The sequence below is a fragment of the Gymnodraco acuticeps genome, unplaced genomic scaffold, assembly GCF_902827175.1.
Source record: "Gymnodraco acuticeps unplaced genomic scaffold, fGymAcu1.1, whole genome shotgun sequence".
NCBI lineage: Eukaryota > Metazoa > Chordata > Actinopteri > Perciformes > Bathydraconidae > Gymnodraco > Gymnodraco acuticeps.
The window spans coordinates 776,150-795,631 of NW_022990316.1; the positions used below are offsets into that span (position 1 = coordinate 776,150).

The following is a 19,482-nucleotide window of genomic DNA, read 5'->3' on the forward strand; positions in this document are numbered from 1 at the left end:
CATGAAAACCTCATCCAAAGTAACAGTAAAATAAAAAGGACCTACACAATAATACTCAATCAAACTGATACAGTATAAGGACTGTGATATCCAGCCATTTCTTAAGTATAACAATAAGATTATGACCTGTTTTTAAAAGAAGATAAAAAGTTGTTTGCATGGAAAGAAGTCTAACCCACGCATGTAACTTTACATCTGTTTGTTCAAAGTGTCCTTAAGGTGATCCAGACAGGCTGGACCAAAGGAGGAGAGACAGATCTGGACTCCTAGCAGCAGAGAACTTCAGCACGGATTCCAAGGTACACCTTTTTCATACTTTACAAAGAATGCATAAAGTAATGACTCCAATACACTGATATACATGCCATTAAACATGGCTGAATACTAGATCCCCTGCACATCAGTGATGTTGAGTGGAATTTATTAGCAAAAGGTTACATTTACATTTTACCAAGCAACATCACATAGTGAGAGCTTTGTCTTTGTCTTTCAGTGAGACAACAGAGCAAGCTTCCACAGTTGCACTAAGTTTTGATAACAGTTAAATATTATTTTAATAATACATTTATTTCAATGTTGATGAATTTAGAACGGTTTATTCATAACCTGATTATCTTTGTAGTACACATTCAAATAAAATAAAATCATTATATGTATAGCCCCTGAAGAAACAAACACACCTCTTTCTTAAATAACACACTTGCTCTGCAATAATATGTTTTTTTATATTTCTGTTAGGAAAGGACATGCCTGAGAGACAGGACTGCTTCACCATGTTCTCTTTCTCTGAGGGTCCAGAAGAACATCCAAGAGGGAAAGGAGAAGCTGATGTGATGAGATTTAAGAGCAGTACAGGACATTAAGAGACAGAGAATAGTTTTGTAGTCCAACAGGAACTTCATTTGTGTGTTGTTTTGTGTTTTACGTTGCACCTCAGAAACAGTGTGATTATTGTCAGGCCTATAAAGTTTGGCAAAAAAAAAAAGTCAGCTGATCAAATGAATTTGCCTCACTTTATGAGCTTCATATCACTTGTGCCTTGTACCGCGGAGTTTGGAACGTCATAAATAAATGGTACCAATCTTCAGTCAGATGTGAATGTGTAATCTAACAGTTTCAGTAAGAATAACGGACAAAAGGATTGCAAATACAATTTATTGAAATGTGAACTAAAAGTGATCAAGCATGAACCATCACCATTTTTTTTTTTAAATAAAAACGAAATAATATACATAAGTTACACTAAATGTTAATCTGTTAATTGACAGGCTAGGCCTGTGCAGGTGGTAACAGCTATGCCCAGCATGGGCTAAGTTCTGTAGGTGCAGCTGGTGCAGGTCCTCCTCCATCAGGCCTGGTCCTTCTCCCTCAGGCCTGGTCCTCCTCCCTCAGGCCTGCAGGGTCTTTCCCTGCGAGGAGGACTCCTCGCAGGGAAAGACCCTCAGCCCTCTCCGGCCAAACCAACAGACAGGACGTTCATAAAGCTGAGGTTTCCCCCAAAGTCTCTAATCATCCATCCTGTGAATATGAGAGGGGAACAAAATTGTGTAATGGTCTTTGAGTTTCATGCAAAGCTATATAAAAGTCCCATGTATTATTATTATTATTATTATTATTATTATTAGATGCTTTGGACAATAATAAATATAAAGTTAACTGTTGAGTTGATCAGTTTTTTAGATTGAAAGGGTTTAATAATACAAACAAAAGGAGAGGCACCGTAAAATAAAGATTGGTTTTTCAATAAATTGTGTTGATTTTGTCTTTTGAATTATTTGTGTCTAAAGTCAAGTAGCTAGAACTGTTACTTATAGTTTGAATGATAGTCTGGTTATAATGTTTGGAGGAGGCATCACAGGTAAGAGCACCATTTGTTGTGTTCCATCCACAACAGATTGATGTGTGTGTATTTATTTATTTACTATTTCTTGAATCATTACTGTCAGTCCAAAACAAGAGATTTTGTTTTAGTAACATTTATACAAAAAAATGTATCTCTTTTTCACTACACTATCTTGAATACTTTAGTTTTTACGTCACTACATTTATCTAACAGCTTTAACATTGTAAAGGTGTCACTTCGGACTCTGGGTAATTATGACAGCATGTCCTACTCAGAGCTCTAGGGCTCTGGTCCTACTATTTTGAGACTTTGAACAAACCAGACCTTCATCTATTAACCTCTTAATGTAGAAAATAGTCAGCACATTAAACCATTATGAAAGTAATAATTAGTTAGCTCATTGTTCAAAATGAGCTCAAACTACAACAGTTAAGTCAACTCGTGCATCGGTAATAACAATAAATCAAATGATATAATATAATAGTATAACTTGTGTCTACTTTAAATACTTTAACAACACTTTCCTAATTATACTAGCATACTTTTACTAAAGTAACATGCAGGGCTTTTGTAAGAGAGTATTTCGTATAGTGTAGCATGGTCTACTTGACCTATCTAACCGAAGTGATCGTTACGTTACTTTGCAAACCGTCACCCCCCCCTCACACACACAAAAGGACACGGTAACGTTGTGATTCACTTCAATTAATGATAACTACGGAGCTTGCTAACAACAAGGCTACTTCACTCATTTAGCTAGCTAATGTAAGATACAAATGCTGTCGAGCCCTCACTGCTTGTAAAATAAAAAGCACAAACTGACAACTTACCCGAGCGGCGAGCCCCGCTGTTCTCCGTCATTTTTCTCCCGGGTTGTTGTGATCACATGACTGACAAAGCCGTGCTCTGATAGGCCAAGTCAGTTTGATTGCATTAGGGCTCGATTGCTTATCCTGTCTGAGTAGCCCGGATGATGCTGCACCGCAATTTTTGACATCGAATTTTATACACCGAATTTTTTGACATCGAATTTTTTGACGTCGAATTTTTGGGATCTGAATTTGAACATTCGAATTTGTTTCACTTGAATTTTTACATTTTTATTTCACATAGGTAAATTCGGAGCAAAAACATTCAGATACATGATTTTCAAAGTAATTATTTTCAATGCTATAAATTCGGTGTCTAATAAAATTCAAATACTTCTGTCTCTTGTTTGCTTCCATACAATTTTTACATTTTTATTTCACATAGATAAATTCGGAGCAAAACAAATTCAGATTCATGATTTTCAAAGTAATTATTTTCAATGCTATAAATTCGGTGTCTAATAAAATTCAAATACTTCTGTTTCTTGTTTGCTTCCATAGAACAAAAAGACATGTTAAAACAAAGAAAAAATACTTGTACTTTACATGATTACACAAATTATTTGTTTGCAACTTATAGTTTTATTTTTTAAATTAAATTCATTTTGCTTGACTCTGGGGTTTTTTCTCTTAAACTCTTAGTTTTGCTTGATTCTGAGAAAGTGTTGCTTTATCTTTATGAAACAAAACTAATCCCATAGAATTCGGGGGTTCCGTTTACTCAACATGAAATGTATGGCTCATCATGAATGGAAAAAATTATCTGTGATTCAAAAGTGAGTCATCATTGCACAAAAACAGATGGCAGACGCGCGGCAAAATCACATGACTGATACTAAAAATAGACCACATGAAAGCTTCCTCATATCAATTTGTTTAAATAGATACAGTGTTTGAATTTAAATGTAAATACAACAACGTATACACATTAGCCCACTTAAGTATAATGTATAGTTGCTTTTGAACAGTAGAAACAAAAACACACTTGTCCTACCTGTGGCAGGTAAACAGGAAGTCGCTGCAGGTGCGGGGACACGCCCGCAGAAACTCGAAGCTCCCGGAAAAACTTTTTTTGTGTGTCGTCTAGTTTCCCTCCGTCGCAGACCGACATATTCAGACCACAAGGACTTTTGTGAACATCTCCACCCGAAAGGAGCTTTTTTTTTTTAAAGAGACCACCTTACATTTCGTCGTGGTAACCTGTGTCTCTGTTACATAGCTTATATGTATTCAGTGTTGCTCGCAGCAGGTTGAATTCGTTGAGTCGTCTCTTGGCGACTGGGCCTGCAGGTTCACCTCGGAAACCACCTTCAGTTCAAGAAAGCAACAAGAAAAGGATCATTTAAGGAGATAGTACATAGTTCACGAGCTGTAAGGTCGTTTTTTTTCATTTTAGCAGTTAGTCCAGGTGTTCACTCCTAATGGACTACATGGATAGTGGACCGAGATACACCCCAAAGTCGGTAAGAAACACACAGGCATGCAACTTTTTAATGTTTTACCTTATATTGTACATTTTTGTATGTGTTTTTTAAACATATTTTGGGTGTAACCTTTAATTACACCTTTTGGTAACATTTGGTGCACAACAGCTGCCTTGCACAACTATAATTTAAATACTATGAATATACAGCTCTGAAAAAAATTAAGAGACCACTCAACATTATTCTTAAATCTCAATCTCGGCAGCCAGTCCATTCCAGTGTCTGTTGAATTCCAACACAAATGTTGTCAGTAGTTTATTGAATACAAATAAATAAATAGTAAAACCAGAGAAACTGAATCAAGTGGTGTATGTTTCTTCTACTGTAGTTTATGTTTATATTTCTGATGCTGTTGTATATTAGTGTTTGATAGCACATTCCAATGTATCCAGAATATGTTCTATTTTGTATTCTTGTGATATAACATGTATTTTGTACCGTATGTATATGTATATATTTGCTGTAATACTTTTTGAATTCACCTCTTAAATATTGGAATGCCTGAACACATTACTGCTGTAACAAAAATAATTTCCTATCTATATATCAATCTTGGGAAGTGATGCAGAATTCAAGATAAAGTTATTTTGTCACACATGAAGTAGTAGGTCACTTGTGTTTTCATTCCACACATGCATACAACACTTGGAAAGGATGTCACGGTATTCAACCCTACCTTGTTTTACCTCAAAGGACCTTTACCTTCGCTCTTATCACAAAAACACTGTTGAGCCTAAACACAAACATGTTACCAGATGAAAAAGAAATCCAGCAGTCCTGCTTTCATTCCTTTGAAAACCAGCTGATTACAAGTTTTACATGTGTTATTCCCATGTAGAAAAAATTACTAAAAAGCCCAAATGTTTCCTCTATTTAGATGTATGATGATAAATTGCTCTACTTGGGCTGCACAATGTGTTGTTTTCATGCGAGAAGATCTCTGATCTGCATCTGAATAAGAATGAATCTCATTGTGATAAACAGATAAGATATATGTCAGAATTATCATTCAAGTAAGAGCAGTAGTTCATGAGAAAAACATAGAAATGCTATAAAAACGTCTTTGGCACACAAACTTCCTTGAAAAGGTTGCAGGTTTTTTGATGATCCCGCTGACACATTTCCAAGAAGTTAGCACATTGAAAAAATGTATAGAGGCATCTTCTTCCCTGCTGCATACAGTAAATGAAACCGCTTCAAAATGTTGGTTAAAATGTTTCTAAAATGGAGATTAATCTCTGTTGATCAGCGAAAGTCAGCCATTTACGCCTGAATTCCTCCGGGTTCCTCCGCCCTGTTGTGACTTGTTCACTGCAGTCCTTCTCTTCCGTACACGAACAGCTGGTTTAATATCACTCCTTAACATCACAGTATGGTGCTAAACACACAGCGTTATGCCCTTCAGTCACAGAAAGAAGTACACAGATCTGAGTAGTCTTCAGTAAGCATGTTCTGGTCATTGACAGTGAGGCTGGGTAATAACTCAATTACATTTCTAACATGTTCTGATTCACATGAATTGAATCATACTTTCACAAGAACATGAGTATATTCCTGTAAAGCAGACAATTCAGGTATTTACATTGTTAAGGAATATATCTGGTCTTTTGTTACTAGACTTGCATTAATTGGAACATGAAACTGTTTACAAGCTAAAACAAAATGTATCCCTACACTGTAGGCCTTATTAAAGTGGACAGTTGGGTTATTTTCAAAAAGGAATTGCAGCCTGAAATCTTTATTAAGTAGCTTGGTGAAATCTTTTTTTTTAAGAGATGGGGTGTTCTAACACGTTTTCTCTGTTTCTTAGTTAAGACTAATTTTGTATTCTGTAGCTTGTAAGATAATCAAAGAAAACACCTCGGGCAGTAAATGTGTGATCTCTATGTTGTTAACAAACACAACAGAGCCATGCATATCTGTTCAACAGTCTCTGTAATGAGCCTTTTAACTGGGATTTTATTATGACATGTCAAACTTGTTTTTTAGAAATAAATGCTTGCCCTCATAGGTGCAGTACAAATAATCCTACTCATCCGGCCGGAGTATCAAGTTTACACAGGCGTAAACAAATAGTTTGTTGTTTCATAAAAACAGTTAATGGAGTTGTGGTTTGACGCTGCAGCCGATCGTCCAGTGAGCACCTTGTAAATCCGAGTCATGGGTATCTTTTTTTTTTACTATCTTTAAACGGCACACCTGTTTTAAACTGATATTTTGTTTGTTTGTGAAGCTTCCTGTTTTCAGCTACCTTTAAATCATCACTGCAGTACAGTGAGCATGCACAGAAACGTGTTGTGTTCCTCTTCAGGTCTGCGAGTGCCTTGCTCCCAACAGGTTTGACAGGATTCTGCATGGTGAAACCTTTGTACTCCTCCCCCCCTCCCCCACCTCTTTAGGTTAACCATAGGGCCGTGACTCATGCACCAAGTTTTCTTCTAATTCATTAACAGCAGAAGACTCAAATGGTCCTTTCTGTGTTTTATAGGGTTTATTCCAATGAAACATGTCCAGGTGTCTTTACCTTAAAAGACCTCCAGTCAAAGCAAAGCATGAAGTCATATTTCAGAGCATCTGGTTCTATAAGTCACCACATTCCTCAAATAATCAAGTACCCACATGCTGCTGTCACCTATCCTCAGTTGATTATCTACTTGGGCAAAGAAAACACAGTGACTTCTATTGTGTTCTTAACATTTTACAATGTCACTCAAGGAACATCCTAGGGGAAACACTTTCACAACCGTTCGTCAACAAATGTATTCACACACCTGTGAAATGGTGGTCGTTATCACTATGAGGTTTTAATTTTTTAATAGGCCATTGAGTTCTATCTTTTGACCATTCATTCACCTAAACAATTGTCTGTGTGTCTTGTAGGACAAAGACTGGGACACCTCGGTCCAGTTCCTGCCAGCATCGGATAACAAGAAGCTTGAGAAGAAAAAGGGTCCGGGGAAGGTCGGGGCTGTGATCGGTGTGCTGATCTTTGCAGCCGTTATCGCGCTTATGACCGGACTGCTGGTCTGGCATTTCCACTGTAAGATCTCCTTCCTTAATATTTGATTTGATTGATAAAACACAATAGCAAGCAGTACATAAAAAAGGGTGTAACATTGAAGTAGTAGTATAGTATAGTAGTAGTATTTGTTTATTTGTCCCCGAGGGGAAAATGGGTTGCAGCACATCACAAAGGCATTTAAAAAGATAAGACATACTTCACTGACAACAACATAGAAACAGATTAAAACGAGCAGACATAAGAAAAACAGATATTGGCAGGCATGACAAGGTGCCTAAGCCCTCATTTGCAAAAGGGGACAGAACCAGACCAGCTGGGTAAACAGTGCGTCCCAGCCATCATTTGTTCAGGAGTTTGATGGCTTGTGGGACAAAAGACAGCCTAGATCTGTTATTTTTTAACAGAGGGGCACGATATCTCCGCCCGGATGGCAACAGTTCAAAGTAAGAGGCAAGTGGGTGCCTCAGGTCACTCACAATATTGTGTGCCAATTTTAAAACTCTGTCCTTGTATAAGCATTCTATATTAGCAAATGAGATTCCTGTCAATTTACTGGACAATGTTATGGCCCTCCTGAACCAGCTTATAATGCCGAAGGAGAGCACACTTTCAATAAAAGCATGATAAAACATCTTCACCATTCTGTTGCCGATATTAAAAGACAATAATTTACGTAAAAAAAACATTCTTTGTTGAGACTTGGCATTTACTTTCTCAGACCAAACATCCCATCTGAGCTTGTGGTCAAGCACGACACCAAGATACTTGTACTCAGTGACACATTTAATGGGCTCGCTATTTAAAAGAGTAGCGTTGGGCGATTGTGCTATTCTAAAATCAATTTCCATCTCCTTTGTTTTTGAGGTGTTTAGAAACAGGTTTGACTTCTCACACCAGTTAATAAAGAAGTCAAGGAAGTCTCACAACAAATTGGATAATCCTGCTTTTGACGTATGGTGATTTAGTTTTTTTACAGAGCACTTGGATGTTCCGGATTGCTTTCATTTAAGCAAGTTTAGTAAATGATGAGACAATAGTTCAAAAGTCCTTTTTGCACATTGTTAAGAACATTCTTCAGGGATTATACATTAAAGGAATTCTTTCTTTTCCTCCCCTTTATATTCCTCTGTTTTTCATTGAAATCTGCAGTAATTATTGTGATATTTTATAAACAAACAAATACATCCAATACAAATATTTTTTTGTGGAGATATAATATATTTATATGTATCAAAAGGAAGCGAATGTGTGTATTTGCTGTTATATGCATAAATGCATAAGCATACACATTTTTAATATATAATGAAACGTTCATAGGCAAGTTAGAGCTTAAAGCTGTTCATTCTGAGTCGTGATTGTTTGGAAAATTAGAAGGAGAGATTAAAGCAACGTCACTCGGAACAAATACACCTAAGGAAAGAAGGGGAAAGCAAAAAAGTGACAAGCAGAAAAGTGAATGTGTGTAAAATCGTGGGTGTGTGTTTCCTCCCGCAGTCCGTAAAGATGTGCGTCTCAAGAGGATGTACAGCGGCTCCATGCGGATCACCAACCAGGTGTTCGAAGACGCCTACGAGAACTCCAACAGCTCCGAGTTCAAAGCACTGGCGAAACAGGTGACCTCACAGGTGAGACTGCTGCTCGAGCTAACATTTCAATTCATCTGCGTTTCTAAAGTAATTTTCCTGTTGTTTTCAAGCAGCATTTATTAATGTTCCGTTGTCATTTGGGTCTCTTTCAGCTTAAATCCATCTATTCCAAAAGTCCAAAGTTGTCAAAATACTACGTTGGATCCAACATTCAGGCTTTTAGGTACAGACCAGACTTTTTAGCTCTACCAAGAGCCTCATGTTTCCTTTCCTTGTGTTGTGTGTTGGTTACCAGAGGATCTCACAAACGGATTAAGTTGATATTTGAGAACCAGTGTTTGTTTTTAGTGTGCATGCATGCAGATCTAATAGCACCAACATTTAAACACACCAGCCTCTAAGCATTTTCTGTTATTGAAATGGCCAGTTCAGAGGAATGTACATTATGCAACTGCTTTTGAATGCCAGTCATGTTGCTTTTAAGAAGATTTCCATGGCGAAAATGTTTTCTTATCAATTCAGTTCAAAATTGTTTCAGTCTGCTCCAAATTCCCAGAGGGCAATTTCGCCATAAAGCTGTAGTACCAATAAAAAAACATAAATCATGTGTTTTAAAAAAATCGTTTAATAAGTGTGAAGATATTCCAATTCTTGATTGAAGGGCCTGTATTATGAAGATGTTCTGTTTGTATTTTGTTCCTCTACTGTTTCCATGCTTTAATGTCCAAAAAGCTCTTTATTTTTCTCACTCTGCCTGTGCTGCAGCACCTCTTTTCACCCTCTGTCTGAAACCAGAGCCCAGTCTGCTCTGACCATTTCTGTTGTGATTGTTCAACTTCTTAGAGATGTCTCGCCCCTTAGCTTATAACGTACAATGTGTTGGAGCGCTAGCCAAAAGAAAGTGTTACATAGTGTTGTCGAGTCACCATATTGTCACCATGTCAAATAAGTACACAAAGGAGTCCAATGGAGGCGTTTCAGGCAGGGGGGAGTGTTTCACTGTCAATGACCAAAAAGCATAATAGGACCCCCTTAACTTTACTCCACCCCCACACTGTCTAATTGTTGCCTCTTTGCTCTCAGTGAAGGCAGTGTTATTGCCTACTACCTGTCAGAGTTCAAAGTCCCTGCAGGCCAGGAGGCGTCTGTGGACCACGCCATGGCCACGATGGATAAGCTGGTGGAGAACCTTCAGCGCTCCGGGAAAGGACCCAGCAGCGCTCTGGTGGTGGCGGACGTGGTGTCTTCAGGTAGACAGTCAAAGCAGCTACATGCCACACGTGACTCACTCCATCCTCCATCATGCTGTTGTGCTTGTGGTTTGTGTTAGAAGGCCAAGTTCTCTCTGGGTGTGCACCTACTCTCTGTTTTGCTGTCAATATCCCCCTCTAAGTGATCTGTCTTGTGTTTCCTCTCACAGCCCTCGATGATCGTCTGTTATCAACGTCATTCAGCAGTAAGTGCTCAATTTTCATTCATCATTTATTTTAGTACAGTTATCTTTGACAACTCATCTGTCTAAATAGGAAACCGAAGTCATGTTTGACACATAGTTCACAACTATCTATCTATCTTTTAAAAAGATATGTTAACATGTTATACCATTTTGTGATCGTCATGCACTCTAGCCATATTTATATGTGCACGTTTGTTGTTGTTTTCCTTAATGATTCTTAATAAAGGCAATGTGTAGTCTTTATGTTTGCAAATGAATCATTGTGACTCATTTACTTTCTGTGTTTCATCATATCCAGAACATCTAATGTACTTTAGTGCAGATCAACACAGTTATTCAAGTATATAGTTGAACTGCTGTGCTGTGAAAGTTAAATGTGAACACTAAAAGTCATTGTTTCGCTCTCAGAATTTTTAAAGTTTGCAGAACACACAAAGTCCAATGAAGTGGGGCAGATCCAGTCCCCTGGCTTCCCTAACAGTCCGTACCCCCCCAACACCTTCATCCAGTGGCAGCTGAGAGCAGACCCCAACTACATCATCAAGCTTGAATTCGATACGATGAATCTGGAAGAGAACTGCAAGAATGACTTTGTCAAGATCTACGACTCCCTGGTGGCTATTGAGAGCCGCGTTATGGAAGAGTGAGTTATTTAAATACCGATTCAAGCTGAGAAAGAACTTGAATGCCTTCTGTACTTATTTTCATGCAGAGCCAGATTGTTCATACTTTGGATAAAGAGAACTGTAAGTAAGCCCTCTGCTGGCCAGTCTCTGTAACTCTGCTCGACTCTTATACTGCACAAGGCCTGTGTTAAGTTACATGCCAGACAAATAGCACTAGCAATGGAAGTTAAGTCTACATCTGGGACCAATTCAGATACAACTATTTGAGAGATGCACTTTCCTAACCAGTCAGAAAGCCAGCAGGAGCTCTGCAGGCAAAATGTTCATGTGTGCATAGTCAAATCGAACAAAACCAAGTGCCATTATTGCACGCAAGAGATAAAATGCCTCTTGATTTATAAGAAAAAGGAATCGGCATTGTAGGAGTGTATTATGATCTGCTGTGTTTCGGTCAAAGGTTAAATCCATGCTCAATGAGAATTGTAGTTCTTTACTTGCAGTAAAAACCTAATGGGTGGTGGATCAAATGGCAGTACGTTGTTGTTGAATTAGTTGATGTATAATCAACAGGCTATTTGAAAAAAATTAGATTGTAACCATCACATCGGTGACCAGTGCATTTAATAATGTTGTTTTTCTCCTACAGGATGTGCGGGTACTTCTCTCCCAGTGAACCATTGACCTTTCTGTCTTCTGGAAATGTCATGCTGGTGACGATGGCCTCCAACGACAAGAAGAACTACCCTGGATTCAGAGCAAAAGTCTCACAAGTCAAACGTGGAAGTAAAGGTAGGAACTACATGTTCAATCAATTTATTCATATTTAGTCTCATTAACCCACACATATACCGTCTTTTAGTTAAGTCTATACCTTCAGCTTTAATGATGTTTATCTTCAGTGAACTTTCACTATGGGGCCGTGTAGTACATTTCCAAATTATATTCTGTGTCGTTCAAGATCCGTTTTGGGCATCACAACTCTGTCCTTTTAAACTGGAGATGTTTTGATTCTGTTATACTCTCTTTTGATTTATTTTTTCTCTCGACATTCAAGGACAAATTCGATTTACGGAATGGTTTAGCCATTTTGCAAATGTTTACAATAACATGTGCATTTTTTAATGATAAAATGTGTGATTTACTCATTTAGGCATAAACCCAGAACAGTATGGTATGATAAACTGATACAACACAAGAAAAGAACATGCATGCAGCTCCCTTACAAAACAAACAACAAACATAAACATCAAAAGACAAAAAACGCAGACTAAAGCGTAGAAATGTCATTCAGCAGCGGAGTTGATATGTTTGCAGGCACTGTCACCGACACTAGCACCGTTAGCTCTGAGCCAACACTGCCAGAAATGTATTAACATACTTTTTAACATCATGTTTAAAGGTACAACATGCGGTGGGAATCTGACGGGTGAAAAAGGCACCTTTTCTTCTCCCAACTTCCCAAATTACTATCCTACTCAGACCTCATGTCAGTGGTCCATCACGGTGAGACATCTGTTACACAGTCAGATCACACAGGTTTTTGGGTCACATGTCAACATTTTCAATTTGTTTCTACTTGTCTCTGTCAATTGTGAAGGTCCCTGCTGGTAAGGCGGTGAAGCTGACGTTCAAAAGGTTCCTCTTGTCTGAGCCGGGGCAGGAAAAAAGTAAAGACTGTCGCAAAGACTACGTGGAGGTCGACGGGAAAAAGTGAGTCAGTGTATGTCTTAAAATCACATTGTATTACACAACAGATCAGACATGTCACTACTTGTGCGTCTCTTCCTCAGGCTCTGCGGAGAACAACCGGAAGCAACGACAGAAACCAGCACCACCAACATCATGAAAGTGGTGTTCTTCTCCGACAACTCGTATGTGGACCGAGGTTTCCAAGCCACCTATGAGGCCATCGACGTCAAAGACCGTAAGGGACTCCGTTTCTCCCAGATAACGATTAATTATTGACAAAATGCGAGTGTAGCTCATGTTTACCTTGCCGTCCACAGCTTGTCCAAAGCAGTTCATGTGCAGAAACCAGCGCTGCATCAAAACAGAGCTCAAGTGTGACGGCTGGAATGACTGCGGGGACATGAGTGATGAACTGAATTGCAGTAAGTACTATTTACTCAGATTATACTCCAAAAGAGTAGTGAAAATTAGAAGTCGAATTACACTCTACATCAATGTGTTTTTCTCCAGAGTGCAATGCAAAGGATATCCAATGTCAAAATGGCCTGTGTAAGCCCATGTTCTGGAAATGTGACGGCGTGAATGACTGTGGAGACGGAACCGATGAGCTGGGCTGTGGTGAGTCCTGCTGACGCTGGTGGAGGATTATTTTGACACATGCACTGAAAGGCTTTCAGTCGGCTTTCTAATGCCGTTCTGTTTCTTCTGTTTTCCAAGGCGGGTGCACATCTGGAAAAGTAACATGTAGGAACAAAAAATGTGTTTCTGAGAAGAATCGCTGTGACGGCAGGGACGACTGCGGAGACGGGTCCGACGAGCTTGACTGTGGCAGAAGTAAGACTTTCACCAGCCATACGTCACTGAATTTAATGTATTTGAAATCTTGTTTTTCTCCAAATTAGAGGAATTAAATGCATGATTTTTCAACTGCTTAGAAATGCCCCGCCCCTAATTAGTTATTGTGTGAGTTTAAAATGTTTGCACGTTAAGAAGTTTCATAATTTGAACTGGATTTTTCTTTCCTTCTCTCTCTGCAGGTACTGATAGTCGCTGCACTGAACTCACATATAAATGTAAAAACAATAAATGCATCAGTAAAGTGAACCCAGAATGTGACGGGACAGCAGACTGCGAAGACGGATCGGACGAGGAGAACTGCGGTATGTCTCAATCAAAACCTCAGTTTGGTTGGTCAGATTAAATGACTTGTTGTTGTCAAAACCTGCATTGATTAGTTTGCTTGACAAAACAGACTTCCGCTTCAGGGCACTACAACAATGAGTTGCCACATGTCAGCCCGGTGACTGATTGTTTACTTTGCAGACTGCGGGAGGAGTAAGTTCAAGACGTCGCGTATCGTGGGCGGTCAGGACACAGAGGAAGGGGAGTATCCCTGGCAGGTCAGCCTGCACATCAAGAATTACGGTCACGTGTGCGGAGCGACCATCATCAGTCCACGCTGGCTGGTCACTGCGGCCCACTGCGTGCAGGATGACGGCGCGACAAGGTAGCATTTCGCTTCTAGTTCTCACTCCTAACTAGAAACCTTTTCTGAAAACGTGACAATTATTTTAGCTTTTAAATAGGTAAGGTGGAGAGATTGATATGCAGCTCTCCACCTTTAGATGACTGATGATGATTACATTTTTGAATAGCAGATATTTAGCACGTGCACTTAGACAAAATAAATAAGTGCAAATACAGAATGCCATTAAAGTCTATGTCAACTTCATTATCAATATCTCTGAGTGTTGTATAAACAGGGAGACCGAAATGCCATTTCCCACCGCCCCAAAGATAAACAAAATATTAAAAATACATGTGTGTGTGTGTATATATATATATACATACATAAACACGATTTTTTTTTTTTAAAGGGCAAAACAATAAATATAAATAGCACTCTTTACAATTCTTTAAAGTCTTCTATCATTTTATTATATCACCGGTAACATCGTTTTTTAAGACATTGCAGAATACAACAAATACAAGTTTGTTGTCCCCAAATCTTTTATCGTTATTCACCTTTTAATAGATTCAAAAACAGTTCAATAGAGTGTTTACACAAAAACAATGGGTGTGATACTCCATAGTTCTTTGAAATGCCTCAACTGCTATTCAATTCTTTGAATTGAGAACAAAATATGTTACGCAATTCAGTGGTTTGATTTTTAAATACACTGTAAACTGTTTGTCACGTGCAAAGCGGAACTAAGAGCTCTGTGTTATTACTCACAACGTAATGCTTGGGTGTGTGCGTGAATCATTTACTGGCATGAAACCTTTACCGGCCCTCAGTGTTTTAGACGTTTTAGTGTTACCCCTAACGCAGTAAAACATGTTGCAAACATATTTTCTAAGAGAGGTGCTTTTGCCACATGATGTGCTTGATTAATAATGATCCTACAATGAGAATGACCTTATCGATCTGTCCTTGTGTGTTTCCTCAGATACTCCCAGCCCGGCACTTGGGAGCTGTACCTCGGCCTTCACACCCAGCGGAAGATTGGCAGTTCTGTGGTGAAGAAGAACCTGAAGCAGATCATATCCCACCCCAACTACAACGAATACACCTTCGACAACGACATCGCCCTGATGGAGCTGGACAGTCCTGTCACCTTTTCCGATTACATCCAGCCCATCTGCCTGCCGTCTTCCACACATGATTTTCCAACGGGTAACACTGTGTGGATCACCGGGTGGGGCGCCACTCGAGAAGGAGGTGAGTTTTCACTTTTTCAGAGATAACCCTTTCATTTTTATTTAGGTAAAGACTGAAACATTATTTTGCTAAGGACCCAACTTTTTTAACCTTAATTTTCCAAACTATTTACCCATATGTTTGTGTCTAAGTCACTAATTGGGACAGCACTTTTTAGCAATTGGTCCAGTATTTCATTATATGCTAATATGTTTTAATTATAGTAGCTACATATTTGCCTACAGATCATCATGTAGTTGCTAATACACACAATACACATTTTACTGAGGTCCTTTCAATAGAAAAATAGCTTTTTTCTCTGATGAGGGTCTATCTAATTACTTTTAGAGCTTCGAGCTGATGAAATGACAGTTGGAGATAAACATAAACGTAATGGTGTCCTCTTGTGTGCGTTTGTGCTTCAGGATCTGCTGCAACAATTCTCCAAAAAGCCCAGGTCCGCATCATCAACCACTCGGTGTGTAACGACCTGATGGCAGGGCAGATCACGTCTCGGATGTTTTGTGCCGGAGTGCTGACCGGAGGAGTCGATGCTTGTCAGGTAATAAAAGGCACTTCAACCCCAAGCTGCCCTGCTTTCTTTCTCTCTGAAAAACAGCCATCTCACACAATTTCCTTAAAACAAGGGACACAAATATTTTATTGATGGGCAAATTTAGCTAGAAATGAGCTAGTTATACTGTGCTGATTAAGGCTATTGGTAAGAGTGTTGGTAAAAGCATTTGCATTGTCTTGTCTGAAAAAAGAAAATGAAGAAGTTAAAGATAAGGTGTAGGAGGAAAAATTGGAAGAATAAAGCAGAGACAAGAAAAGATGTGAAAAATATACATGATGCCCGGTTTACTTTCCTAACACATGTACCCATTTGTCTCTGTTAGGGCGACTCTGGCGGCCCTCTGACCAGTCCGTCCGGCAGTCGCAATTTCCTGGCGGGGGTGGTGAGCTGGGGGGACGGCTGTGCCCGCAGGAACAAACCTGGCATCTACACAACAGTCACCAAATTCCGTGGCTGGATCAAAGAAAAGACAGGAGTGTAGATGCATTCAAAATGGCGAAACAAGGCCATGTTGACATGAACACGGACTGATGACAGGGGGCACAGTGTGGATCTTTGCTTCACCACTCTGGTGTAGTGGCCTTGACTCCCTGTAGCAGCTGCAGTGGAAAAAGCACTGTTTGCTTGAAGAGCAATTGCAACACCATTTTATGTCCACTGTGATTTTATGAGGGTGGGGTTGATGAAATGTTTTAAAATGTAAATATAGGTTTTATTTTTGTGTTTTGTTTATGCTGTGGTTTTAGCGTGTTTTGATGGAGAACATTATGTGCTGCACAAGAAACAGATTTTAAGCGTGATTTTTACACATGAGTTGTGCCTCCTTGTGCACTGTCTGGTGTTTTATCGGTAGATATCATTAGAATTGCCCACCTTTTTCCTTGTTGTCTTTGTTCTGAATTTTATAAATTAAAAACAAAATAACAGCAAGCTCATTCCATCTTACCTCCTATGGCTTGGTATATTACACATTTTGTTATAGACTTTTAGGAAATCCCCGAAGGTTAGAGATGTGATTTTTCCCTTTCACAAGTTCCCTTCTCATGTTGAATAGCATTTCATTGTTACAGCTGTGAATTGCTTTTCTATCTGCATAAAACACATCAACATAACAGCAGGAGTTTATTCTTTCATGTTTGATATTATGTGTTTATCTAGTTCATAAACAACAATGTTGCCGATTTATAATGTTTCTAATCTTTTAAATGTGAGTTTTATTGCAAATATTTAATAAAATATTTCTAATACAACCTGACATTCTTTGCATTTTTTATTTTCATGGTCTGACATGACTTTCATCTATAATTTTTGAATGACATTTAATTTCAAATGTTTATATGTTATTATTTCCTTTCACCTTTTATAGAAAATGTTTTGTATATAATGTTATTGTTTTAGTATATGGCTTATCCAAAATAGAGACATTTGGGATGTCATAATGTAATGCAAATTCTGGTCCAGATCTAGTGCTATTTATATTTCTGCATTTCATACGTTTCCCCATGTTCATCTTTGAAAAGTTTCTTATAGGGCATTTCGTATGAAAAACATAACTGGTAAACCAGGATGTGCAATCTGAGAAGAACATATGTATATATTTTATAATTATATTTGTATTCTGATTTTTCGCAGAGCAATATTAAAATACAGTATGAGTAATTTCTCTTTTAAATGTTTAGGTTTTTTCTTTTTAATGCCGGAACAAAAAAACGGAACAGAACGGACCTAACCATCCCCGGAAGATATTTAACAGCGAGCAAACCGGAAACGGTCCCACCGTGTTATTGTTCCCCTGGTGCTCTCTTTATACACGCATTGGTGTTCGTAGCAGGGAAAGCTCTATTTATTCGGTTTTAATAAATGTCTCAGTTTATTAACAGTCGTAACGCATTATTTCATCAATAATCTCAGATGTAACAGTTAAACACAATGTGTGAGCTCGTCTTTAAACCATTGAAAATGCACTGGTACTTCTTAGATAGTCTAGTTTATCCAATTTAAATGTAACATGTTTATGAAACTGTAAAGCCTCAAACTGGTTAATTTAATGTATTAGTAGTGATGCATTTTGGTTTTTGTGTAGGCGTAAAAACGTAAAACAGCTTCCAGTAAACATGGCCTCAGACCGGCGGAGGGACAGCCGGAGCTGGGACTGGGACAGCCCGCAGTGCAGAGCCCAGCTGGACGAGGTCTTTTTCCGCCGGCATGACTACATCCAGGCCGGCAGCACGGAGCACAGGGAGTTCTGGGCTTTCTTTGACCGTTTCCAGAGGTTTAAAACAAGGAAGGAAATGTCTGGGCCAGGAGCCAAAGAGGACAGCAGTAAGTCTGGCTCTGGAAAGGTAGACCTCGGCCTCCCTAAAGAGTATGATGCCCGGTACAGGATTAATGTGTCTGTGTGCACCCTGGATGTGGAGGAGCGCCTGGGGAAGTCAGAGCACCGAGGCAGCCAGAGATCCTCAGGACCAGGCAGTCAGGAGATCTCAGACTGCCGCCTGGCTCTGCTGCACTTCCTGGACTTCAGTCAGAGACAGAGTTTTGGAAAGCTGGCCAAGCTCCGCCGGGAGCAGAAGAACCTTCCCATCTTCCAGTACCGGGACCGGATCGTGGAGCTGGTTCGACAGAGCCCTGTGTTGGTGGTGGCAGGGGACACAGGCTGTGGGAAATCCACCCAAGTCCCTCAGTATCTTATTGCAGCTGGCTTCAACCACATTGCCTGCACTCAGCCTCGACGGATTGCCTGTATATCCCTCGCCAAGAGGGTCAGCTTTGAAAGTCTCAATCAGTATGGCTCTAAGGTTTGTCATCACAAGTACCTTCAGCTGAAGCACCAGCTAGAACAAAGACTAGTCAAGCATGTTCAAAACACAGTATTGACTTGTCTATGCACATGTATCAAACACTCAACAGTAACACACAGTTTAGAATAGAAGTACTGGACCTAAGATAGATTTAAGATTCAATTCAAGATTCAAAGATGTATTGTCATTTCATATACATAACTACAGTGTAGTTATGCAATGAATGAAAAGCTTAGGTCACAGGTTCCGCAACAGTGCAATTACACAAAAACACATACATTTTTATAAGAATAAAATAGTCAGTAAAAATAAAAATAGTGCAAGCTCAGGTGTACTTTTATGGCCTGTGGGATAACTGTCTCTGAATCTGGCGGTCTTTGTCCTGATGCTGATACTTTTTCCATTCCTCCAAGAGTCTTCACCAGCTCTACACATTGTTGGGAAGGCCAATGAATCATAACTGTTGTTATAAAAGCAGATTTTGCACATGCAAACTCAAGGCAACTGTCTGCAAAAGAGTGTTTCTTTAATTGGATCCTGTATACAAAATGCTGTCATGTTCTGCAGGTGGGGTACCAGATCCGCTTCGAGACCACAAAGACCCCGTCCACCAAACTGCTGTTCCTGACAGAGGGGCTGCTGCTCCGGCAGATCCAGCAGGACCGGTCCCTCTCTCAGTACCAGGTGTTGATCGTGGACGAGGTCCATGAGAGACACCTCCACTGCGACTTCCTCCTGGGCGTCCTGCGCTCTCTGCTGGCAGAAACCCCAGAACTGCGTCTCATCCTCATGTCCGCCACCATCAACATCAAACTGTTCTCCGACTAC

General features: G+C 39.4%; 2 protein-coding genes across 2 annotated transcripts in view; both read left to right on the forward strand.

Annotated features, from left to right (window-relative positions):
• Positions 1-3,749: 3,749 nt before the first annotated feature.
• st14a (suppression of tumorigenicity 14a) lies at positions 3,750-17,100 on the forward strand. The gene is made up of 19 exons (XM_034223017.1): positions 3,750-4,175; positions 7,077-7,236; positions 8,713-8,843; positions 8,957-9,027; positions 9,888-10,054; positions 10,225-10,260; positions 10,669-10,903; positions 11,533-11,675; positions 12,286-12,389; positions 12,484-12,596; positions 12,677-12,810; positions 12,893-12,997; positions 13,086-13,193; positions 13,293-13,409; positions 13,613-13,735; positions 13,899-14,082; positions 15,026-15,297; positions 15,702-15,838; positions 16,176-17,100. The coding sequence occupies exons 1-19, from the start codon at positions 4,134-4,136 to the stop codon at positions 16,332-16,334; spliced, it is 2,541 nt and encodes an 846-aa protein (XP_034078908.1). The 5' UTR covers positions 3,750-4,133; the 3' UTR covers positions 16,335-17,100.
• A 520-nt stretch (positions 17,101-17,620) lies between these two features.
• The window catches only part of dhx34 (DEAH (Asp-Glu-Ala-His) box polypeptide 34), a 16,200-nt gene continuing 14,338 nt past the window's right edge, over positions 17,621-19,482 (forward strand). The window contains 2 exon segments of the mRNA XM_034223044.1: positions 17,621-18,651; positions 19,222-19,479. Coding sequence (XP_034078935.1) covers positions 17,968-18,651; positions 19,222-19,479 — 942 coding nt within the window. The 5' untranslated portion in view covers positions 17,621-17,967.